The sequence below is a fragment of the Rhamphochromis sp. 'chilingali' genome (genome assembly GCF_963969265.1).
Source record: "Rhamphochromis sp. 'chilingali' genome assembly, chromosome: 5".
Classification (NCBI taxonomy): Eukaryota; Metazoa; Chordata; class Actinopteri; order Cichliformes; family Cichlidae; genus Rhamphochromis; species Rhamphochromis sp. 'chilingali'.
In genome coordinates this window covers 21,412,540-21,438,056 of record NC_137932.1, presented here as the reverse complement: position 1 = coordinate 21,438,056, position 25,517 = coordinate 21,412,540, and the positions used below count along the sequence as shown (strand labels likewise).

Sequence of the window (25,517 nt, the reverse complement as noted above, 5' to 3'; positions counted from 1 at the left end):
TGTCAGGAAGAATAACAGCAGCTCTGCAGATAAAAGGCTAAACCTGTAAATGTTCTGCCAAATTTATGTCTCCCAACATCTACCGTAGGGTGCGATCCAATAAAAAGCCTCATGATGTCTGTGCACATGCTAAAAACACACACACATCCCTCCATCAGAAGCAAAAGTTTCATCGTCTTCATGCCTACCGTTTCTCTGTCTTTTATTTAACCCACACGCCATCTGGTTGAGTAATTTTTATCACAAGGAGGAGAGGGTGTCATCACCAAATGATTACACACTGAATGCGTGTGAGCGCATTGTCTGTTTTGTAGGTACCGCCCCACCTGGAGCTGAATAAACACATTCGAGAGAGACAAGATGCTAATAAGTACCTGCAGAAAACAACCTTGATAAGATGAGTTCTGCTCAAAGTCAAATCATTCTTGCAGTTAAATTGGTTCGGTGCAGACTAACAAGAATATTTTTATTGATGAATGGTGGGAAACTCAGTCTCAGCATCTATCCCTCCTGAGTTTGAGGAACCTGATGACTCTAACTTATTTTATAAATCCAGTCGAATTTATTAGAGTCAGTGTGTGATTGTCACCATATCTGTTTTTGCTGAACTGAATTGTGTCTCTGGGGTAATGTACTGTATATGATTTGCACTGCTAATATGAGATTATTTCAGTGAATTTCAACTTTTTTGTTTCCATGTCACACAAAAGGGCAAACCAAAGTCTCTGAGTACACAAGTTTTCATATCTGCAGAAAATAATCTCTTGAGCAGCTAGAAAGATATGCTTTTTTGTTTGCATGGTCAGATAAAGGCACTCTTGAGCATTACAAACTTTTTTTTTCCTTTGCAGGATGTTCTCCGTCACCTCGTCTCTCTGCCTGTTGTTTGTCTTCACTGCTCTTTTGAAGCAGGCAAAGTTTCTTTCAGAAAGGACTTTTGGTTTCTAAGTTCCTCTTTAGCTCCCCTAGTACCACGTTAGTGTCGTTTAACGCCACCCAACAAAGGGTGCACCAAGTTTGAAGGCCGAGTTAACATCCCCAGTCTGTTTGAAGGAGTGTCAGTAAGAACATGATTTATAGATATACTATTTAAAATAAATTAACCAAAAAGTAATGAATTAAAGTAAGTGTTTGGGTCAGATAAAAGCTGCCTCAAGGTGGAAGATTTGGAAACCACTCAGTTGTACAAGTGGTTCTGTTTTGTCTGTTTTGTCTTTTTTTTAAAAAAAAAGAAAGAAAACCGGCAGAGATCACTTTGCTGTTTTCAAGAAACGATCACAAACTGATTTGGATCCATCAGTTTGGGCAGGATGTGGATTAGCCTTGGACTGCTCATATATTCATGTTTTTCATTTCATAATGACCTGTCCAGTAATTTGTGATTTTTTTCTTTTCTTTTTTCCCCTCTGTCTTTTAGGTACTAACACAGGCAGGTCACGGTTCCATCACCACAGAAATTGCTGAGGCCAAGCAGTTCTACTATGCTGAGGACTACCATCAACAGTACCTGAGCAAAAACCCCGATGGATACTGTGGACTGGGAGGCACAGGTGTCGCGTGTCCGATGGGAATCAAGACGAAGGCCTAGACAGCCAAAAACAGCCGAGAAATATCTCTGATCTGTCTGCAAGGATGCCGCAATGGATCGATTTGAAAGAGAATATTCACTAATGCAAAAAGTTTTGTGTTTCAGATGGTTAAATTCCTACCATTTGACATATTTTATGGACTTTTTTTTTTTTTACATCGGATTATAGTCCACATTTATCTGATGATTTTTTTTTAAGGATCAGTACCTGCCAGATGTCACCCTCTGACACAACATAAACTTTGAAAGCCAGTAAAGACTCCTCACAGTCTTTTGAAAAAATCTTTTGAAAAAGGTGTAGTCCAAAAAAAGTTCTGCGACACATAATCAATGATGAAATGCTGAGTAATTTCATGCATCCTGAAAAGGTGGTGTTTAAAATGAAATCTTGTCAGAGAGCAGTGAAATCCTGCACAGCATTAAGAATTGTTAGTGTGTGGAGTGCTTTTTCACTGTAGTAGTTTGTTTAATCAGCTCTTATAATTTGCAACTGCTTTGGGAAAATTATACGTTTGTTGCTTAAGTTCCTTTAAAAACATATTTGAGAGTGGGCTGCTGTCTAAAGACTAAAAGGAATAAAACAGCTTGAGAACTTGCTGCGTCTTTTGTGTTTTATGACTTTTACACTGCCCCGTGTGTATACTACACATGCTTTTTTTTTTTTTCTAGATAAGAGTCATTCTTTACAGGTAAAGAAATCTCACCATTCCACAGCTGAAAGAAACTTAACAGGTCTGAACAACACAAACATATTACAGAGTGTCATCTTTTATTTAACAGAAATTAACCCAAGAATACAGGAGCGTGCTTCCATAGAAGCTAACAGGGTAAGTATTTGCTGCTAATTGTGAGCACCTCTATAAAAGCCAAAGCTTTGACAGTTTGCTGGTCTGGAGGATTCAGTTGTGTGTTAACACAATGCCACAGAGGATGGACATCAGTGACCTTAGAGAAGCAACTGTTGCTAACCATCAGTCTGAGAAGGGTTACAGTATAAGGTCATTTTCAAACAATTTAGTTGACCATTCTGCAGTGAGAAAGATTATTCATACTGTACATGTAAAACATTCAAGATAGTTGCCATTCTTGTCAGGAGTTGAGGTCAGAGAAACCCAAGAGCTACATCTCAGCAAACTCAGTTAAGGACGCTGAACTAGTACGGCTTGTTTGGAAGAGCTGCTATCAGAAAGTCTCTTCCCTCTCAAAAAAATAAAAATGCAGCAACACAGTTTAGGTTTCCAAAGCTGAATCTGAACAAACGACAAGACTTTGTCCTTTGGAATCAAATTGGAGATGTTTGGCCATAATGCGCAGTGCCACCAAACACAGCATACCAACACAAACACCCCACACCAACTGTCACAAGCGCAGTGGTGAAGGAAGGTCTGGTGATTTGGGCTTGTTTTGCTGCCACAGGATCTGTGCACCTTGCAGTGCTACATGAAGTCCTCTGTATACCAAAGTATTCTAGAGTCAAATATGTCTGCTAGCCAAAACTAAGTTGAAAGTAGGCCATGGAAGAGGACAGTGACTCCAAAAACACTGACAGATTTATAACAGAATGACTGAAAAAGAAAAGAATCAAGGTGTTGCAATGACCCACTTAAAGTCCAGACCTCAAACTGATTGAAATTCTATATCAGAACCTTAGAGTGTTGTGCATAAATTAATGCTTGTAAGCATCAACACATTAAAGCACTGTAAAGAATCATAGACCAAAATGTGTCCACAAGGATGTGAGGGACTGATAAAGTCATTCAGGACATTATTACTTAATTCCTGCTAAAGAATGATGGGGTGTACAGTACTTGCCTTTTTTACAATGCTTTTGCATTTTGTCTAAATTTTTGTTATACAAGTCCGGCTGCAATATTTGTTGCTATCTGAGGTTGCAATTAAATCCTTTTAGAACCTTATCAAAACCAGATGTATTGTCCAGTCACTTCGATGGATCCTGCAAAAAGAAAGAGAGAAACAAAGACAGTGTTTAATGTTACAGGTTCACACAGATTGGAGGATTTTTTCCACCACGAGTGCCTGACCTTCGTTTAATTAAAAAAAACAAACAAAAAAAACAAATTCTCACTTAAATGTGCAGCAACCTATAAGATACAAACAGCAGATATCATGCTTTTAAATGCATTGGAACACTTTGGTTTGCTCTTTTGTTTGGCTTGTGACTGCTGTGTTTCGGGTTTGGGATTATGGATGACCTCCTTACTCTGATCTTTGCCTGAAGCGATGTTGCAAACCGTGACTTGTCTGTCATCACTGTTAATCTCCAACCATTTGTGTTTGTACAGTGAATGTGTGTGTTTTGATGGTAAAGCTTGGACACAGACACACACACACCAGCAGGAGGAGGAGGATGCATTTTGGTGCCAGGCACTCCAAAACTTGGCATCGCCATCACAAAGCAAAAGAGATGGAAGAGATGAGTCTCTTTGGAAATGGCAGAGCGCCACCTCTGAGGATCTGTGCTGTGTTGGATCACCTCCATGGTGCTTCAGGACCACAGCTCGACCGGCTTTTAAAGCCAAATCTGACCACTATTTTTGGAATGGAGGAGTTTATCATATGAGATTTTGTTCAAATGTGCACCATGTTTAATTAGGTCCAGTAAGACCTAAAACGTGTATTCATGTGTGTGCCTTCAATTCTTATCAAAATTTTTTAAAAAAGATCCTCAGAGGTGTTTAAAAACTACTGAAAGAGCTTGTTTTTTAATCTGATTGGTTAATATCTTCACCTTTAAAAAGCCAATAAAAACAAAATGCATCACCTGCTAAACGTATTACTGTTTTAAAGAAAAGCTTCGTTTCTTTTTGATGAAGAACAAACTCAAAGTATCATGTTTGCTTTCAAGAAGCAATTAATAACCTTTATTTTAAAAATTGGACACACTTTCTTGTAATTATGAGGAATATGTTTCTTAAAATTATTTGGTAACATTCAGATCTTCAGGATGTGAGAAATGATAGCCACAGACGTTTCTGGAGACCTACAGCATTTAACCCATTCTGTTCCTGGTCTGTGCACTTACTGCAATTGTTTAGCTGGCTTTCTTAACTGGGTTGCTACATTGATACAGTAGTAAGCACTGTTGCCTCACAGCAGGAAGGTACTGTCTTGAATCCAGGGTGGGACGTTTTTAAAAATACTTTGCATCTTCTCCCTGTGCCTACACCTGTTCCTTAATTTTAGGTTAATTGATTCCATGGTAGTAGTGAAAGGCTGTGATAGACACCTATCCAGGGTTTACCCTGCCCCATGGTACCTGAGATAGCCATGTGACCCTAAGTGAACTGTAAGACTTTCACTAATATTAGACATACTATTATTGACCAACATTGGAGATTAGATATATATATATATCCAGTGAGTGACTTGATAGTGACTCAAATCTCACAGGGGAAAAGAGCATATTATTATCTCATATTCTACATGAACTGGCACGCATCATTTTCATTTATATAATCGCCATTGCTCACACTCTGCCACAGAATATGTTCCTGGTTAGATTGTTGGACTACGCTGTCATCCTGTGGCGTGTTCAGTGTAGCACATGAATCAAGCCCAGCGGTCAAACCCCATATTTGGTCCAATTTGACAGAAACTTCATATAAAAGATCACAGGAGATTTATCCAGACTTTTTTTTTTAATAGGATGAGATCAGAAGCCAGTAAATCAGAATATGACATCAGAGATAAATATCAAAACAAATTATTTGAAAATTAGTTATAAATTAGGTGAGTTATGGTGATTTTTATTGTGGACAGTGCTCCTTCCTCCTACCATATGCGTACAACATGGCAAACACAATGAAAAAATGCAATTATAGATGATTTATTGTATTGAATGAAGAATTAAGAAAACAATGTCTCACGTGTCCTTTCTTTTAAATCAAATAATTTATGAAGTTAAGGAAGAGTAAGCGGTCCATAATCCATAATCCATAAGCAGTCCATTGTCTATAATAAGCAGTCCATAAAAAAGAAAAAACTGTTTCAGGTCTATGATAAGCACAATTCAATTAAATTCAGTTCAATTAGATTTTATTTATACAGCACCAAATCACAACAACAGTCGCCTCGAGGCGCTTTATATTGTAAGGTAGACCCTACAATAACACATACAGAAAAAAACCCAACAATCATATGACCCCCTATGAGCAAGCACTTTGGCGACAGTGGGGAGGAAAAACCTGCCATTTAACAGGAAGAAACCTCCAGCAGAAACAGGCTCAGGGAGGGGCAGGGCCATCTGTCACGACCGGTTGGGGTGAGAGAAGGAAGACAGGTGTGGAAGAGAGCCCGAGATTAAGAGCAAGGGCATTTAATGTGCATTAACATAATCTTTGATGTGAAACATGCATGGTGTTTTACAAATTTACTAACACCAGCCAGTGTAAAGTTTATGCCACATGCCCAAAATTTTCAATATTCAAATGAGCATAATCATTGTTTATGTTTCTGTAATTGTTAATCCATCAGCATGTATCAGTGTCAGTATCAGTGTTTAGTTTCACTCAGTTTGGTTAGTTGTCTTGACGTCCTTTTGCCTTTGTTTTGTATCTTTATTCAGCTGCAATAAAATGGCTCACTTTTTGTTAAGATCCAATTTTGCCTCCTACGTCTGCAGGACATTATGTTTTCTGACAGGTGGCCTAGTAAATTTAGGCCAGCCCCAAATTAATTTTTGTTCTTTGCTGCGGTCTGAGACCTCTATGTCAAACTCCATTTGTGTAACCTGTGAGAGTCCTGCTGTCCTGATGCCATGATTCAGGTCATCTCAGATTTGATGTTATTGTATACTATATATAGTATACAATAAGTTGATAATGATTATTCAAGATTGGGAGGTCCACCAGAGTCACAAATGATCTGGAGATCACTAAAACGGAGAGGCTGTCTCAATCTGCCGAGGCCATGGAAGGAAAGGTCACAGGCTGGTGTCCTGTATGACAGTTGAAAACCAGATCCCACAACTTGAGACTATTAGCTTACCTTCCTTTTGACCCTTCTGATGCTCCTCGGAAGCTTTGGTGTCCTCGTCTGTGCTGTCATCTTCGTTCCTTAATGTTGGGCTTTCCTCCACCTCATCTGCTGATAGCTCCATGTATGACTCTACTGTAACATTCTGTTCTTACTCTTATAAAGAACATCTTCTTAAACCGCTTCTTCTTCTTTCATGTTTAACGGCAGCTTAGATCCAAAGATGTTGCACTACTGCCATCTCCTGGCTTTTATTCTTACTTCACTTCCGAATCCTCAGATCCTCTTGAGGAGACCAGTATTTCTCAAAAAACGAAGAACCGCCCCTTTCCCTTCACCATGACTTAACTGATTAACCACAGTTCCATTCCACCACCTCATCACCCTCCTGTGACATAGATACTTCCTGCAACTAATAAGCATATGTTCAACACTTTGTCACTTAGATGTTTCAACATAACATAACATACCTCATCCTTCGCAGGAGCACTATTCCTGGTACTACCCAGAGCTCTTTTCAGTTCTCCAATAGAAAAGGGACAACTCATTACATCTTCAGTACTCTCCTTCCTCCCTAAAGCTTCAAGATTTCTTCCTTTAGTCCCCTCTCTTCCTCATTTACTTTCCTCTGATAAATTTCTCCCACTATGTATATCAACAAAAGTACTTGCCAAGAAATCAGCTTTTTCCCTATCAGTTACAGCTACTTGATTATTCTTATCATTTCCCCTCATCATCCCCCACACGTCCCCTATTTGAGTATTCCTACTAATTGTATTGCAGAAATCTCTCCAGTATGTTCTCTTTGTTCTTCTTATTGTACTTCTGACTTTTGCCCTTTTCCACTTTTCCCCTACTCTTACAGTATTCTTCACTTTGACTTTGCACACCCCCACTAGTTTCCGTGCTTTTTCCATCTGCACTTCTGTGTTACAACCAAAGAGTAAATTTCTATCTCTGAGTATCTTAGCATATTTGATTTCCCCAACTTGTGCCTTAAGTGCTCTTGTTAACTTAAGTGGATCTATTTTCTTCACACCCTCTTCCTCAAACCTGACAATTACATTCATACTTGGATTCGTTCCCTCTTCATTACCTTCACTATCAGTTCCTTCCGTACTACCCTCACTTCTCTTTTTCCTCTTCCTTTCACTAGCTCTGCGCCTCTTCCCCCCTTTCCAACTTTTTCCCACTCATTCTCTTCACCCTGACCGCCAATCTCTTCCTCTTCACTACCATCCATACTATTCCACTCACTGCTTCCGCCCTCCAACTGTGCCAACCCTGGTCTATGAGAAGAAGTCTGCAGGAGACCATTACCGGACCTGTTCAGGCCTTCGGCCGGCTCTCCTACTTAACTCACTCACGCACCAAACCACCAACCAAACACACCTTACACCCAAACCCACACTAACTACAACAACTATGCTGCACACTTTGAAAAAAAACTTCCACTCCCAAACCTAACAACCGACCGCACTCTGTGTGTGAGACACGCTCTGTGTGCTTCAGTGTGTGAAATATGAACATGGTGACAGTCGGCCTGTGGAAATTGATTTTGTTCATGGTGTGGCAACCCCCCTGTCTGTGGACGCACAGGCCGGTCCAACGGCGTTTGGTTAGCTGAGGTGGCGACTTGGGAACTGAGGGCTCCCGCATTAGCTACAGAATAACACTGAAACCGCTGTGTAATCACGGGTTTACATTTATTCTGGAATCGAACAAGAGGATATTTTGACATCAAAGGTTGAGTTCTATATTAGGTAAAAAAGGTTGAATTACTCGTTTCAGTGGTAGAAATTGTTGATTGCTTTGTGCCTGTCCCCTGATGAGTGTGTAAACTTAAATAAGAAAGAGCGAAAAGAAGGTAATTTGGAGCCACATAGAGATAGACAGGCTTAATTGGGTGACGTTCTCTGTGGTGTAAAGAAAAAAGAGGAGTCAAAGCAGTAAGAGGTGAGTAGTGGTGTGAAATATGTTGAGTTTTAAATCTGATGTAGAGAATGGAGAAATAAAGTGAGAGTGGAGAATTATTGAGAAGCAGAGAGAGGAATGTGTTGTGAGACTGGCAGGCAGTTTGCGCTGTAAAGCTGGGCGTGTTGCCTGTGATGAAAATGATATTAAATAGATCTCTTAGTGTGTTAATACAGGTGGCTACGGCCCTGGACCAACCGCCCACCACAAGCACAGCGGCCGAAGCTAAATGATAGTAATGGGAACCACAATCAGCAAGAATCAGCAGCTGTGGAACCGACAGCAGTGAGGAGGGAAGAGGAGAAATTAAGAGAAGCTGTAACACATAAAATTGGGTTGAAATTTGGGGCCAATGGACTTGTGGAGGTTGGGAAGGCGTCCAGAGCATCGCAATAAACGGTGAAACAAAAACACACACAAGCAGAGAAATGTGAGAGAAAAGGCAGCTTTTAAGGAAACTCCTTGTTTGAAAAAAAAAAAAAAAAAAAAAAAAAAAGCTAAGGCAGAGAGAGACTTTGCTGGATCTGCAGCTCCACTGAACACACATAAAATTAACCTGCCTACAAATGCACACACATGCAATGAAGAGCAGCTTACACTCAGCAAAGAAAGACTGGTATGACCAACCAGTGAGGAAACAATAAATTTAGTGGTTAAGAGTCAAATTGTGAGATGTTTTCTGCTGATTGAACAACACTAGTGAGTTACTGAAGGAAGGAAAATTCTCTTTTGTGAGTTTAAACATGATCTTAAGAATTTAAATATCTACCAGTGTTGTCTTGTCAACTTGATGGGCTATGAGTTGACTATATCGTGAGGAGAAAAAAAAAGGGGGGGGGGGGGGGGGGAAGAGAGAGAAGGCTGACACAGGGCCTGGCCCGGTGTCTCTCCCCTCTCTTTGTGACACAGCCAACACAACATCATTCTCCTGTTTGTCTGTTTTTTTTTCTTTCAGGCTGCTTTGCCGGCCCTGAAAGCCGAGGCTGACCTGCATTCCTGCTCTCCCCTCTATCATCTTTGACGTGACCCTGACCAAATGCTGCAGCAGCTGGACCCACAACAACGACCTGAAAATGTCAACAGTGCTGCAGGAAAGGATCTCATGCAGCAGAGACGGAGAACGCTAAACCTAAGGCCCGTTTCACTACACGGGGGAAATTTCCCAGACAGCTTCAGCTGACAGAGCTGTGACGAGACGCCCATTAAGCCCGAATGAAAAGTGAGGCCGAGCAACATAATGCTGACCTTGATAACTCTGCATTAACACTGTGCAGGGTAGTGATGGACCAACACGGATGATCGGGCAGCAAATAAGTGCGTGTCAGAGACAGGAGGAGCAACTGCGGTCAAAAGGCACCTCAGAACGGACAAAACACAGAAGAAGATGCAGGTTTCACCTGCAGTGACCATGGACACTGGAGAAAGGACTGCCCCAATGGGCGCCAGAACCAGGATGGACTAAACTTTGAACAGCAGCAGCAGCAATGGTCGCATACAGACTGAAGAGGAGGAGGGCAGGACCCCAGGGCACGCTTCAGGCCGTGGTTTAGCCAAAACACCAGAACAGGAAAGTGATGAACACAAACACACTGATTCAGCTTGACGTGAAACACACACCTGAACACATGTGCCCTCGTTGATTGAGTGAGAAATGACAGACATACCTAAATCGAAATGCTGATTCACTGAGAAGTGATCCACACACATACACATGCTTGTGCAATGAGGAGTGATGCGCGCGCGCGCACACACACACACACACACACACACACACACACACACACACACACACACACACACACCGTCCACTCCTCTTCACACTCCACTCACTCGGGTAACACAGGGGTAGGTCCAGGGAATCTGTACACAGAGACACGAAGGGATAGTAAGGTAAATCGCTGTGAAAACACTTCAGAAGTAATTGAGCTGGGGTTACACTGACGAGGGTCGGCAACGGTCCAGCGACGAGAAACACAGGGCTGCCATCTTATAAAGGAGCTGGATCACTCGTGATGAGCCACAGGTGCGTGGGCCAAGGGCAGGAGCCCACAGGTGAGCTCCGCCCAGGCAGACGGAGGAGGGAAAGAGGGGAAGGGAGAGAGCAGCAAAAAAAATCAAAGAATACAAAACATATGTAGCCATACCGAGCCAACCGGGTAGGCACAGGGACCCTGACAGACACAGTGATACAAAGTTCTACAATTAACTCAGCATGGGAACCACAAAGCACCAGCCACCTTGCCATACAAATTTGGATCTTGGAATGAGATAGTGAGTCATTGTAGTGTTCAGATAGTCTGAGCCCAGTCCAAAACAAGAGAAAAAAGTAGCACTGACCCGTATTATAAATTTTATTTATTTAGTTATAATTCTGACCTTTTGTCACGGCTGCCGAGGCGAGCCGTGTGGAGTTGGAAAAAGGACCCAAGAGCAAGCAGTGTATGAAAAGATTAGTGGAGTTTATTTACAAGGTGTCAGTGGCAGGAACAGAAAACGAATAATGAGACAAACTAACGGAAACCTAAACTGGGAAAACTAAAGAGCAACTAGAAATCCACAGGACACGGGGTGAAAGGCAGAGAGACGCAGACTGACGGAGGATACAAAAACGCAGAGAGACACAGATGAATGCAGAAAAGCGCGGACTTACATGGAGTAATACAGACGAACCGGCAACAGGCAGGAGAACACACAGGGCTTAAATACACACACACACCAGTAATCAGGGGATAAGAGACAGGAGGGCAACACAGCTGGGAGAAATCAGAGCTGACGGGACAGGGGAAATGTAAACTGAACTCACATCAGACATGAACCTTCAGAATAAAACAGGAAATTAACAGACAGAGAACCAGACAGGACACTGAACTTGACAGGCAGACTCACAGTCCGAAAAGGCCCAGACGGACAAGGTCAGGGGGCCGACCCGGAGGCCAAAACAGTTCAGTTCCGGGGGCCGACCGTGTGAAAGGCAGCGGCAGTGGGGCAGGTCCGGAGGCCGGCCACGCAGTAGGCAGTGGTGTGGAAACAGTTCTGGGGGCCGACCGTGCAGACGGCAACAGCGGCGTGGAAACAGCTCTGGGGGCCGACCGTGCGGACGGCAACAGCGGCGTGGAAACAGCTCTGGGGGCCGACCGTGCGGACGGCAACAGCGGCGTGGAAACAGCTCTGGGGGCCGACCGTGCGGACGGCAACAGCGGTGTGGAAACAAGTCCGGAGGCCGGCCACGTGGAAGGTAGTGGCGGCGTTCAGGAGGGCGTTCAGGAGGGCGTCCACGGTGGCGGAGATGCCCAACAAGCGGCCTGGCAGATGACCGATGACACCTTTTTTGTTTGCCATACTGAGAGAAAGAGGCAATCACTGTATGAAACATTAATTTTTACTGAAGCTATTTGAAATGGTCTAAAATACATTAAGGTGACATCTGTGTCCACATAGATAGATGTGTTAGATATTGCTAAATTAACTTGTATTTTATTATTATTTCATAAGCATCAGATGAAGAGCCTAAAAGAAGAATTTTGCCCAGGAAACTCAAATCCAGTTAATTTGGCTATTAATTATAGTAATGATAATTACTCACTGCCAGGGCTGGACTGGGACAAAAAATTGACCCGGGCATTTTGACTAGAGATCGGCCCACCAGGCATTATAGGAAAAACCATAAAGCCTTTGAATGAAAACAAACGTTGTTGTGACAATGATGTACACTGTCTTGTTGGTATATATGCACAAGTCTACACCATCCTCCATATTCTGGTATTCTAAATCGTACTTAGCAGAAACCAAAAGACTGCTTGGTCGAGTTAACCTCCTAAACTATCTACAACACATGGTGGAAACCTGACTATCACTTCTACCTCTTCTTAAAGTCAATAAAGAGTTCTTTTACTGATGGCATGAAGTTGGCTTTAATGTTAGTTGTAAGATCTTGGGGGTTGTTACAGCTTCACCTTGATCACAAACTACGCCACCGTCGAACTAAAACATAACATAAAATCCAATGAGATAGTAAGACGAGTGAATTAAAGACATAAAATGATCTATATAACATACAAACATACCTCGCTGGCTGACCCATGCTTTGAGGCAGAAATGAGCACTTTACAGATACTTTTAAGAAACAACTTTCTCTGAATTAAATTGGCTTCTCTTGCTTCAACTTGCCATGCTCACACATCAACATGGGCGTGCATCTCCCTCAGGTGCACCAGTGGAACCAAAATGCAGTACAATAGTTCCTACATGAGAATTTTCACAATAAATGACCTAATGGCATATAAAATATGCATAGTGCAAAACAAAATACATTAACTGAAAGTAAGGCAGTAAAACTCCCACCAAATCACAAAACTATTGTGATTTCTACTTAAACATTATAATAGGAACATGTTTACAATTTAGCATTTATTCTGCTTCTAGCAATAACACAGTTTTGTGTACTGGCCTATCAAGGTACACTGGTTTGACAGTCCTTTTGCCATCCTTATCCAAGGTTGAATCACTGAGCAAAAGCTTAACCTTTCTAATTCTTCCATCTGCACTTGGATATATCTCTGTTACTCTTGCCAATTTCCACTTGTTCCTTGGAGAATTGTCCTCTTGGAGAATAACAATGTCATTCACCTTTGCATTCCTTTTATCTCTTTGCCAGATTTGTCTCTGTTGAAGATTGAGAAGGTATTCCTTTTTCCACCTAGTCCAGAATTCATTGGCCAAAAACTGAACTTGGCGCCATCTCCTTCTTAGGTACAGGTCCTGGCTCACAAATTCACCAGGAGGAGGTAGAATAACACTGGACTTCATCATGAGAATATGATTCGGTGTAAGAGGCTCTAAATTTGGATCATTTAGGTTCTCTACTGTTAATGGCCTGCTATTCACAATAGCCATGACTTCATAAAGAAATGTTCTGAGTGAGGAATTGTCAAGTCTCTTAGAAGTGTGATCCAAAATAGAAGTTAAAACACTTCTAATAGTTCTAATTTGCCTCTCCCAAACACCTCCCATGTGACTTGAAGAGGGGGTGTTCAGAACAAACTCACATCCATATTGTTTCAACTGTTCTTTGTCAAAATCCTTTAGTGCATTCAAAAACTCTCCCTTAGCACCAACAAAATTAGTACCTCGGTCACACCTAATTTGTCTTACATGTCCACGAATAGAAATAAAACGACGTAATGCATTCATAAAGGCATCAGTGGTAAGGTCATCCAGCATTTCAATATGTATTGCCCTAGAACACATACATGTAAAAAGAAGACCATACCTTTTAAGTTCTTTTCTACCCTCTTTTACATAAAAAGGTCCAAAACAGTCAATGCCACAGTAGGAGAATGGGGGTGTTGCTTCCATTCTATCCTCTGGCAGATCGGACATCCGTTGATCTTGAGTATGTCTCCTGTACTTTCTGCAGGTTGTGCACTTGTAGATGTGAGAAGCAACTGCATTGCTGCATCCTGTGATCCATAGTCCATTGGAGCGCAGCTCGTTGACAGTTATTCCTCTTCCTTGATGTTGCACCTTTTCGTGGTAGTGTTTAATAAGTAAAGACGACACATGACTTGATTTGGGAATAATGGCAGGATGTTTGATATATGGGTGCAGAGTTGCTCTTGTTAAACGTCCTCCCACCCTGAGCACTCCCTGCTCATCAACAAATGGACTTAGGCTGTACAGCTTGTGTGTCTTATCCTTCAGTTGAATGTCCTTTCCTCTAGTTAAGTCCTTGATTTCTTTGCTGAATGTGTTTTCTTGTGCAAGTTTTATTATGAACAGTTCTGCCCTTTGTCTGTCTTCAACACTTGTGTTTTCACCTTTTGTTTGGGTGAGTCCTTTAAAATCCTTCACAAATTTCTGTAGACGAGCAATAGCTTTAACCGCTCTTCTCCAGTCTGAGAATTTGGTGAGACGGTCTAGTATTGTTCTCCTTTCTTCTACTTTGGTGTTGAACACATGTACTGTTTTTAGCTCTGGATCATTGGGCTTGACTTCCGTAAACTTGCCATTTTCAACAGGTAGCTCGCTTTGCCACAAAAACTCTGGACCTTTAAACCAGTTAGAGTTGAGTAGCTGTTGGACACTGAGTCCTCTTGATGCATGGTCTGCAGGATTACTTTCAGATGGTACATGATGCCACTGTCGTGGGTCTGTGAGTGACCGTATCCTTTGAATCCTATTTGCCACAAACACGTGAAATCTCTTTGCATCATTATTCACGTATCCCAACACTACCTTGGAATCTGTCCAGAAGTGTTCTTCAAGATCACTTATCTCCAGTTCATTTCTTAACATTGCACTTGTTCTTGCGGCAACTACTGCAGCCGTTAATTCAAGTCTAGGGACAGTAGTGACCTTGGTTGGGGCTACACGTGCCTTTCCCAGGACTAGGGCACAATGAACATCACCCTTTGATGTTACTGTTCTTAAATAACTACACTCTCCGTAGCCTGTCACACTAGCGTCTGAAAAATGGTGTAATTCACACTGTGCAATGTCTGTGTTTGCAGGTAAGACATGTCTTTGAACTTTCACCTTTGACAGGGTTTGAAGATCTAGGAGCCAGGATTCCCACTGTGTGCTGAGATCATTTGAGAGTGGCTCGTCCCATCCAACTTTCTCTTGACATAACTGTTGCAGGATTTGCTTTCCTCTTAGGATGAACGGTGCCACAAATCCCAGTGGGTCATACACTGATGCTATTGTGCGCAGAATTCCTCTTCTTGTCATTGGGTGCTCTTTTACAGTTATTCTGAACTGAAATTCATCAGCAGAAACGCACCACTGAACACCAAGAGCCCTTTCCATTAATGGCTCTCCAAGTGCCAAATCTAAATCCTTAATACTTTCTGCACACTCTTCTCTCGGCAATGACTTTATCACATTTTCACTGTTTGATATGAACTTGTGTAATCTTAGTTTACCTGTGCTACACAGTTCTCTTGCCTCTTGGACTAGTTTTATGGCTTCTGACTCTGACATAACACTAACAAGTCCATCATCTACATAAAAGTTCCTTTGAATGAACCTTACAGTGTTTGGAGTGAACTTTCCCTCACCTTGCGTGGCTAGATGTTTTAACCCAAAGTTGGCACAGCCAGGAGAAGAAGCAGCGCCAAAGAGATGAACCTTCATTCGAAAGACTGAGGGTGGAACGCTTAGGTCACCATGCTCCCACCACAGGAAGCGTAAGTAGTCCTGGTCTTGAGGTGTTACATGAAACTGGTGAAACATGCGTTCCACGTCACACATTACAGCAACGGAGCCCTTCCTGAACCTACAGAGCACTCCCACCAAAGTGTTTGTGAGGTCAGGCCCTGTAAGCAGGTGCATGTTCAGCGAAGTGTCTTGATATTGTGCAGAGCAGTCAAAGACTACACGTATCTTGCCGGGCTTCTGAGGGTGGTATACCCCATGGTGGGGGATATACCAAACAGGTGTATTACAGAGTTCTTTCTCCGGCACTTTCTCTGCGTCACCACATGCTATCATGTTCGCCATAAAATTTGCATAGTCTATGTAGTACCTTTGGTCCCTTTTGAATCTGCGTTCGAGACTACTTAAACGTTGCATTGCACTTGGCATGTTATTGGGAAGATCTGGCCTGTCGCCCTTGAAAGGCAGTGGCATTTCATAGTGTCCATCTAGCTTTTGCTTTATTCCTTCTTGTAGCTTTGTAATAAAGCGGACATCTTCTTGCGAAATGCTTGTCTCTTCCACTGCTCTCTCTGTAAAGTCTGATTCAAGTGCTTTGATTACATCTGGAAATGTTACTTCCTTTACTTGTGTCTTGCAGATGTAATGAACCTTATTCTTTAGTTTTGTGGGTGACTCAGTCTCTGGTATAACTTGTTTTACAATGATGCGGTGACTTACTCCAATTACATCATTACCTGTATCACATGAATCACAGTAGCTGATGATGCTCCAACCCAAATCTGTTCTCTGAGCGTATGGCTGGTTTTCTTCACCACATACGACCTCTCTGGGCATTAAGGCTTGTGTGCAGTTGTACCCTAAAAGGAGTCCTATATCACAGTGCAATATGTTCAGTGAGATGCTCCAAATGTGACCATGCCCTTGCAGTGTCTGGAGTAGGAATATGACTACGATTAGCGGGTATAAAGTCTCGTGTGTAAACAACTGGTACAGTGAGTTTCTTCTTGGAAAACAGTCCTCTTATTTGCAGAGCTTCAAGTTTTGTGCATGGTACAGTAGTTTTCTTGGATGACATTGTAGATAGATTGAGCTTAACTTGAGTTTTGGTTGTGTCCAAGTTATTTGCTACTTCATTAAGAATAAATGAAGAATCACTCTGTGTGTCCAGCAGAGCGTAGATCAGTACTTCTTTACTTGGCTCATTTTGTGTGGATACGTAGACTGGGACTATTGCAGATGTCTGTGTGTTTTTACTTTCATGAGTCACTCTATTAGATGTGGTCTCATTGACTATGTCTTGTGACTGTGTTACCTGATGCTGGGTTTCCTTCAGTTCACTTACTTGTGGCTCTTTAGGTGGTTCTTTCTTTGCCTCTTGTCTTTGTCTTTCTTCATGCAGGCATGTAGGATGCCGTTTTGAGCATGTGTTGCATGTCATCTTGTTGCTGCATTTCTTGGAGAGATGGCCACTATTTAAACAGCCAAAACATAATTTTTCGCCTTGAATAAATTTGACTCTCTCAGCGACAGGTTTCTCAGTGAACTTACGACACTTGTGTAAGCCGTGTCCTGCTCTTTTACAAAACACACAAGAGACCATGCTTCTTTCAGTAGAGTTAGTTGTGAAGATTTTCACTGTATCTTGTCTCTTAGGAATGGGTGTAGGTTGAGGTTTTGTCTTTGGTTGGTCAAAGTCACTTTGTCTTATGGCTTGGTATGATGTAATGGGATTACATGCGATACTTGCCTCCATTGACAGGAATGTTACAAAGTAACTGAAACGTGGGAATCTTTTGTGCTCCAGCTGGTACTCTGTAGCCTTTCGGTTCCACCTGTTACTTAACCAATCTGGTAGTTTAGCAGCAAGTCTTTGATTCTCAATGCCATCATTGAGAATGTTCAGATTCTCATTATTAGTCATTGCAGATTGGCAGCTTTGTAAAAAGTCCACAAACTTTCTTAGCTCTGCACTATCCTTTCCTGTGACCTTTGGCCAGGTGTGTAACTTGTCTCTAAAGGCCTTAGCAATGACAAAAGGCTCTCCATAACGTTCATTGAGCATATTCCATGCTGCCTCATATGAGTCTTCAGAGCCAATCAGAAAATAGCCATCTAAGGCTTCCTTAACACAGCCACCAACATACTTCTGTAGAAAAAATATCTTTTCGGCAGTGGGAATGTTCTTTCTCTCTATTAGAGTCTGAAAGGACGCCTTCCAATGCTTAAACTTAAGTGGATCCCCACTAAATACCGAGGGCTCTGGAATAGGCAGTCTATTAGCTGACATAGCTTCTGCCAAAACCTTTACAAGCTCACCTGTGCTCTCATAAGTGACATTTGACTCTCTTCGTGGTTGTAAGGGTTGATTAGCAGTATTCTTGGACTCTGTTACCTGTAAGTTTGCAGGGTTTAGAGTGACTCTTTCTTGCTTTACTGAAATGTAGTCTTCCTCATAAACTTGTAGTTTTGCCTGTGCTGCCTTAAGTCCTTTCAGATTTTCCAATCTTTCAATTTCTCTTCTTAAGTCCTCAACTGACCTTCTCCTCGCAGCACTTTCCTCTTGTTGTCTCTTTATCAGGGCCGCTTTCTCCTTTTCTCTTTGTAACTTGCGCTCAGTTTCCTCCTTTTCCTCTAGGAGACGTTGTGACATTGCAGCAGCTGCTTGCTCTGCGAATATGCGTTTGTCTTCTTCTTCAAGCATTTGCATTCTTTCTCTGTACTTCTCTTGTTCTGTCATTATCTGAAGCACAGCCTTTGTGGCTTCATACTCTGCTGCAGCTTCTTGTCTTTTGGAGGAGGAACCATTAGAAAGAACTGTATTGGCTTTAAATGGACTATGAACTGAGACACTAACAGAGCTAGAGGATGTAAATATAGAGCCTGCATCAGGCCATACAATCTCCTCTTGAGTTTCTCCTTTAATGTGACATTTGATCTTTTGCAAAACTACTGTAGTCACTGATGTGCATTTGTCTAGCTTGGAACGCATATCATGAGGTGGTCCATCCATTGCTCTGTATTCATCATAAATATCATTAAGCTCGGCTGCTTCTCTTTGTACAACGTTCATGTGACCTTCAAGAATGTCAGGTGGATCTCCTTTTATAACAGATTTTTTTGCCACTTTGATTAATGCTTTCCATCTGTCATAAATACTGTCAAAGCGACGTTGCAACCCTTGTAACCTTTGATTATGGAATTCTTTTCCTTTTTCTGTGAGCATGCGAGACCTTTCACTTCTACGTTGCTCTATTTGCACTGTTTGCTCTAAAGAGGTTTCATCCACTTGCCTTGCAGCTTGTTCTGCACTGGGAGCTTCAATTTCTGTCTCATTTGTGTCTGACATTTTGTTTTTCTTGTAATGCACTTATTTGTTGATGCAAAATCTCCCTTTAACTTGACTTGAGTAATGAATTGTGAACTTGGGTGCATTAATTCCCTTCTTGCTAACTTGTGATGCTGTTGTTGTCAGGCTTAACACAGTTCCTTATTGTTTCTCCTTCCTTGTGTCATCTTTCCAAACATAAACTTTAATGTCTGGCTTCTGGACATCTTATGAAGAAGCAACTGTGAACTTGTGTGTCCATTAACATTTGCAGCAGCTTGGTCCTTGGTGCACTGGCACGATGTTGCCACCAGGGGGCCGGGAATCATGCAGGTCCGAGTTCGACTATCACTTCTACCTCTTCTTAAAGTCAATAAAGAGTTCTTTTACTGATGGCATGAAGTTGGCTTTAATGTTAGTTGTAAGATCTTGGGGGTTGTTACAGCTTCACCTTGATCACAAACTACGCCACCGTCGAACTAAAACATAACATAAAATCCAATGAGATAGTAAGACGAGTGAATTAAAGACATAAAATGATCTATATAACATACAAACATACCTCGCTGGCTGACCCATGCTTTGAGGCAGAAATGAGCACTTTACAGATACTTTTAAGAAACAACTTTCTCTGAATTAAATTGGCTTCTCTTGCTTCAACTTGCCATGCTCACACATCAACATGGGCGTGCATCTCCCTCAGGTGCACCAGTGGAACCAAAATGCAGTACAATAGTTCCTACATGAGAATTTTCACAATAAATGACCTAATGGCATATAAAATATGCATAGTGCAAAACAAAATACATTAACTGAAAGTAAGGCAGTAAAACTGACATTAAGGCTACGTTCACACTGCAGGCGAAAGCGCATCAAATCCGATTTTTTTGACCCTATGCGACCCATATCCGATCATGGTATGACAGTGTGAATGGCACAAATCCGATATTTTCAAATCCGATCTGGGTCACTTTCGTATGTGGTACTGAATCCGAAACATATCCGATGTTCCAGAAAGCGACTGCTGTGTGAATGGTCAAGTCGCATTAAATCCGTCTTTTACGTCACTGACACAAGACAGACACCAATTATCAGCGCCAGAGAAGCGCCTGATAATACATCGCGAACGCTTCCTGGCCATCCGGTGAAACTGCTGGGAAGACAACGTTGGAGAAACGTTAACATTTGATTTGGACTGCATAACCTGCAGATTCTGACAGAAATGTGCAACTATCATTTGAAGCACCGCTCCTCTAAAACAGCAATAAGGATCATTATGAGGTTATTTACATTATTATGTAAATAACAAAATAACTTATAGCAAAAATTGGGAAACGTAAAGTCCGAAGTCTTTATTAAGGGCCATCAGTCAAACAATATTGTTTGCTCTGGGTCTAAACAGAGCGCGTTGTGTGTGACATCTTCTTTTGCGCATGCGGGCCGCTTTGAGCGTTCACACTAGAGCGCGTTTGCTGACGCATTTTATTTGTAGTGTGAACGAGCAGACAAAAAAATTGGATTTGATCAAAAAATTGGAATTGAGCATTAAGACCTGCAGTGTGAACGTAGCCTTTGACAGAGAAGACTAAAGGTGAGACATGACCATTTAGTGATATTTTCATAAACTATTCATTTACCACATCAATAAACAGCATGGCAGGGCAAAATATTTTTTCTAACATGGCAACCTTTAAAAAGTGACATAACATGACTTTGGTTGTAAGATTCAGATAATGATTTATTAAAAGCCAAACAGTTTAAATGAGAATAAGAAAGAAAAATATATTTTCTGCCCCCCTTTCCCTATTAATGCCCTACCTGGCCCCCCTGGCAAAACTTTGTCTGACCCGCGCCTGCACAGTTACCAGCTGCCAGCTACTTAGAAAAGGATCTTTGTGTTATTTGTCTCTCAGAAACAGTTCATAACTTCCCTTCAACTCATTCGTGTCACCTAAAAGGTAAACCTGTTTCTCCGTCACCTGTTCAGCTCTGATGATTCAGTAAGGACATCTCCTGGATTCATCTTCATGTTTCCCTGTCTCCAGATATCCAAACAATATCATGACCAGCAGCTTTTAAGGCTTTGGCTCCAGCAAACATCAGTTGATACTAGAAATTAATATTAAATACATTCTAACAACAGCTTATCAAGCTTAAATGTGCTGCTGTTGTTTATCCGCTGGTTTCCTCTTTCTGGGCAAAGTGGGCAATAAACAAACAAGAGAGAAAAGCCGATCAGCTGATCATTTATCAGTTTCATGATTGAAGTATCAACAGGAGAGGGAGGGGGAGAGAATGAGAGAAGTAATATTAACATTTTCTCTCAATACATGATGATTCCGTTTTTACAGAACGGTTGGCAACTCTAATAACTATTTGTGAATAAAATAAAGTTCACTATCAGTAATATCATAGCACCCGTCTAGCAGTATAAAAAATCCGTCATGCTAGCTGGTACGCAGTACAAGTTATTTTAACTGGGAGGAAATAAAAATGTGAAAATAAACTACAACTAAACTTGGTTTATATCTGACCCACTCAGACCAACTTCTCACCTGCCCCTCGGACCGGCCGCGCCTCATGTCTCTCCTCCTCCTGCCTCCCTTATCCCTGATCCACCTGCTGGCCTCCACCACTTGCTAATGTTACTGAAACTGTGGAAGCTCCGCCATAGAAAACAACTGAGTTCTTTTTACACATCTGCCAACATCTGGCCAATCTGGCCACCACCTGTCATTGTTTATACCGTTGCAAAAAACAAAGCAAAACGAAACGAAAAATCCCCATCTGCCCACCAGGCAAATGCCCAGTATGCCCCGTGGCCAGTCCAGCTATGCTCACGACTGCTAGTACTGCTCACTACTGAATTATACTGCTAATTGGGAATAAAATTGATGAACGCCAGAAAATAATTTGGATCATGTCTTTATGAGACGTAATATCATCACCTGAGCTCTGTAAAGCTATTTAAATATTGCTAGATTATTGTCCTCCCTTAACAAACATGCTACTTCTATCTATACAGAAACTTGGTGGCTTACTGTGTAAGTCACATTTATAAGGAAAAGATTCATAATCAGGGAAGATCATAATCGGGGTATGTCCACATTAATAAGTGACAGAGAGCGGAACTAACAGCCCTCCCGTTGTTCAATAAAAATGATTTAAATATAGCTCATCCGAGGGTTACTCACACTTTAACGATGGTATGGAAACCAAAGGATCCACAGAGAAAATGTGTTTTCTTAAATTGTGTAATCTGTAGTCTATGATGCAATAAACAAGCTTTGTCCTGGTGTGACTGATTTCGAAATGGGTGGTTTCCAAACGCGAACATGGGTACGTGAGGAACTCCGCGCAAACCACACCTCTCCACACCTTTGTCAGAGATGACGGTATCACGTTCCCTGGTAGCAAACGAGTATGTCACGCTTGTTACCTGTGAGTGAAACGGTGAAAAAGCTCTCACCGATAGAGTCTACGCATCGTTTGTACGTGTATTATATGAAACTGAACCAGAAAGCGATTTCCTCGTAGATCGGGTAAGTCATTTATAAAAGTATCATATTTTACCAGATGATGCGGTAAAAACAGCTTAATCTTCGCTGATGTTATTTTTTTTATTATCTTATAAGTGAATAGAAATGAGACATGGCTAAGTGTGTTGTAATGTTGCTTTATATATGATGACTTTCTAAACTATAACTTGTTATACTTTGCTGATTATATCACCACACACTCTGTCTGCAGATTGTTAATGTTTCCCAGTCAAACATCTAGAATGATTTCAAAATCAAAGGTGCTGGTTTTCCTGCTGTTTTTCACTGGTATTGGTGTGTATGTCAAAACGGGCTACCAATTGACTCATTATGCTGTGGACCAAAAGCTGTGTGCTTGCATAAAATGTTTATCAGAGGATAAGCAGTTGCTTCTGGATCGATCGAATAGAAGTGTTCAACCATTTTTGACTGCAAACTTAAACCTCTCACAGAATGAATTCAACTGGTGGAAGGTAAGTAGTCACCAGGAAAGGATGACATTTTTACACCCCCCCCCCCCCCCCCCCCCCCTCAGCTCATTTGGTGTAACAACAAAGTTTATTTGAAATGTCTGACAGGATTTGCAGGCTGAAAGCCGTAGCTTCAGAGTTTATGAAACAACAGTGGCCAACTTGTTTCAGATCTTCCCAAAGAATCCAGATGTTATACAACCCAAATATGACCACTGCAGGACTTGTGCTGTGGTGGGTAATTCTGGTAATTTAAGGAGATCGCATTATGGACCGCTGATAGATTTACATGAAGTTGTCATAAGGTACTTTCTAAGCTAAAGCAATTTTTCTTTACCATTAAATTCAAATTCAAATTTTATTTGTCACGTACACAGTCATACACAGTATGATATGCAGTGAAATGCAGTGAAATATCCCCTCCTACACAAAAGAGCCAAACTGATGTGAAATATATCCCTTTGTGCTTTTTAGAATGAACACTGGTATTACCAGAGGCTTTGAAAAAGACGTTGGAAACAAGACAACTCATCATGTCATGTATCCAGAGAGTGCTGTGGATTTGGATGACAACACCCATTTTGTACTGTTTCCCTTTAAGATACAGGACTTTGAGTGGCTCATTAATGCCTCTACAACAGGATTTACTGGAAGGTGAGTTCTCTTTTTCAGGGCTACATGCACATGTATTTGACATTTATTTAACGAGACTCAGTGTCTCATTTACAAGAGAGACCTGTTTTAGACAACATAATTAAATGAAAATAATAAAATAGAAAAAATAAAATAGCAAAATCTGCCTCATTAAGATCAAGTTCCCAGTGATGAAAATCAGCACTGGGACGTCTTTTAAATCTACAAGCAAAATCAGTTAAGCGAGAGAGCTCAAAGTCTTTCTGTAATGTATTCCACGAAGACAGACTTCAAATGACGGCACCTTTAAGCTCTCTACAAACTGATTATCCTGAAATCATACTATGACTACATTTTTATGCAACATGCAGACAGATGAAGTGTCCTCATAACAACTCATCTTACTGTAGTTCATTTACGTATGCTTTTGTACTGTTCTTAGGATTGTGACTTAATATAAAGTAAAAATTAAAAAATTAAATAAAGACTCTTAATGCTTGTTGAAAAGTTATTTTATGTAAACCATTTTTAGGCAGTTGTGCAGCCACTAATTTGGGCACATGAAAATCATACAATCATTTTGTACTTTATTTTGTTTCAGATAAAATATTCTGATTTCATTTGAGCTTGCCCAGCTTTCTTCTTGGTCCCACCAATGCCACCCCATTAAAAGAAAAAATAACACTCTTAGGTTTAGATGTTACAGTCAGCATACACTACCTTCTTCTCTCCCAGCTGCTAAAATTACCACACCTGCTACTAAGCAAATTATCTCGAAATATTTCCCCTAGATTGTCTTGCAGTACAGAATTTACATCAAATGCAAAAATAGAATGCCACTGCATGAATTCAACATGTATGCAGATTAAAAGGATTTGGCTGATGGATGTAGTGTGAGATGAAATAAGGTGAATTTCTGTATCAAACCATTACTCTGATCCTTCTCCATGTTCAAGACGGACCATGCCTTTTTTAGCTTTGTTTTTGTTAAACACCTACTTCATATTTTTCAATATCATGCTGTTTCCAACAGGTCATATATGCCAGTGAAATCAAAGATCAAAACTAACAAGGATTTGGTGAGTAGCGTCAATGGCAAAGCTTCCTGGTGGCAATGGTAATATTTAAAAATAAAAGCTGTTTAAAGGCTCATTCTAATTTCTAACAGGTCATGGTGGTAAATCCAGCTTTTATGAAATATGTACATGAGGTTTGGCTTGGAAATAAGGGACGTTATCCATCCACTGGCTTTATGGCTTTGATTCTTGCACTTCACATTTGTGATGAGGTAAGTACAAAGTTTTCAGTTTCTGAAGTGCCAGACGTACAAAATAAAATATGATTTTTATTGTCATACAAGCTGGTCCATTTGAGTCTTTGCTAATTTGTTCTTTTGTTCTTATATTGCTCTCCTAAATAGATGTGCATTTCAAAAGTTCAAAATGTCTTTGGTGAAGATCAGAGCACGTTTACCCACCAGTACCACTTGATTAAAAAACTCTGGTTTAATCTGTGAATGGTTAAATTTCAGTTCACATGCCCTATGAAAGTGAAAGCTGTTGCAAGTATTTCTGATGTGTCCCCTTCTTAAATTGACTAGACTACAATCTAGAAGACATTCCTTCATGGAAAGCATTTTAGCTAAACCTCTCAATAAGAGGTTTTGTCATTGTATACTCATGGTATAATCATAGTGTTTCCATTTAGTGCTCAGGTCGCTTCCAACTGTTCATTTCATTTTTCAGCAGCCATTGTTTGGATTTTAGTTAGAAAAGGGACATTTTGTTCATGCATTTGTTTCCCATTCATTCATATGTTCATTTTTTGTCTTCCTA

At 41.0% G+C, this 25,517-nt stretch overlaps 3 protein-coding genes across 7 annotated transcripts in view; 2 read left to right on the top strand and 1 right to left on the bottom strand.

Moving 5' to 3' along the window:
• The window catches only part of msraa (methionine sulfoxide reductase Aa), a 63,658-nt gene extending 61,474 nt beyond the window's left edge, over positions 1–2,184 (top strand). The window contains exon 6 of the mRNA XM_080882284.1: positions 1,418–2,184. Within this exon, the coding sequence (XP_080738410.1) occupies positions 1,418–1,588 (171 nt within the window). The 3' untranslated portion in view covers positions 1,589–2,184. The remainder of the gene's footprint in view (positions 1–1,417) is intronic.
• Positions 2,185–10,669: 8,485 nt separating this feature from the next.
• LOC308397451 (uncharacterized protein) lies at positions 10,670–13,671 on the bottom strand. 2 transcript variants are annotated; one of them, XM_080883376.1, is made up of 2 exons: positions 12,622–13,671; positions 10,670–11,897 (listed from the first exon to the last, which is right to left on the bottom strand). In XM_080883376.1, the coding sequence occupies exons 1-2, from the start codon at positions 12,636–12,638 to the stop codon at positions 11,501–11,503; spliced, it is 414 nt and encodes a 137-aa protein (XP_080739502.1). In that variant the 5' UTR covers positions 12,639–13,671; the 3' UTR covers positions 10,670–11,500. The 2 variants fall into 2 exon arrangements, 1 of the variants encoding a protein (XP_080739502.1); XR_013971766.1 differs by lacking the exon at positions 10,670–11,897 and adding an exon at positions 12,494–12,538.
• An 8,772-nt stretch (positions 13,672–22,443) lies between these two features.
• The window catches only part of LOC308397504 (CMP-N-acetylneuraminate-beta-galactosamide-alpha-2,3-sialyltransferase 1-like), a 3,733-nt gene continuing 659 nt past the window's right edge, over positions 22,444–25,517 (top strand). Inside the window, exons 1-6 of one of the 4 annotated variants that reach the window (XM_080883433.1) lie at positions 22,444–22,582; positions 22,791–23,052; positions 23,158–23,354; positions 23,524–23,703; positions 24,716–24,761; positions 24,851–24,970. In XM_080883433.1, coding sequence (XP_080739559.1) covers positions 22,798–23,052; positions 23,158–23,354; positions 23,524–23,703; positions 24,716–24,761; positions 24,851–24,970 — 798 coding nt within the window. In that variant the 5' untranslated portion in view covers positions 22,444–22,582; positions 22,791–22,797. Of the gene's footprint in view, positions 23,053–23,157; positions 23,355–23,523; positions 23,704–24,715; positions 24,762–24,850; positions 24,971–25,517 lie in introns of all 4 variants that reach the window. The other 3 variants (XM_080883434.1, XM_080883432.1, XM_080883435.1) reach the window with 3 other exon arrangements.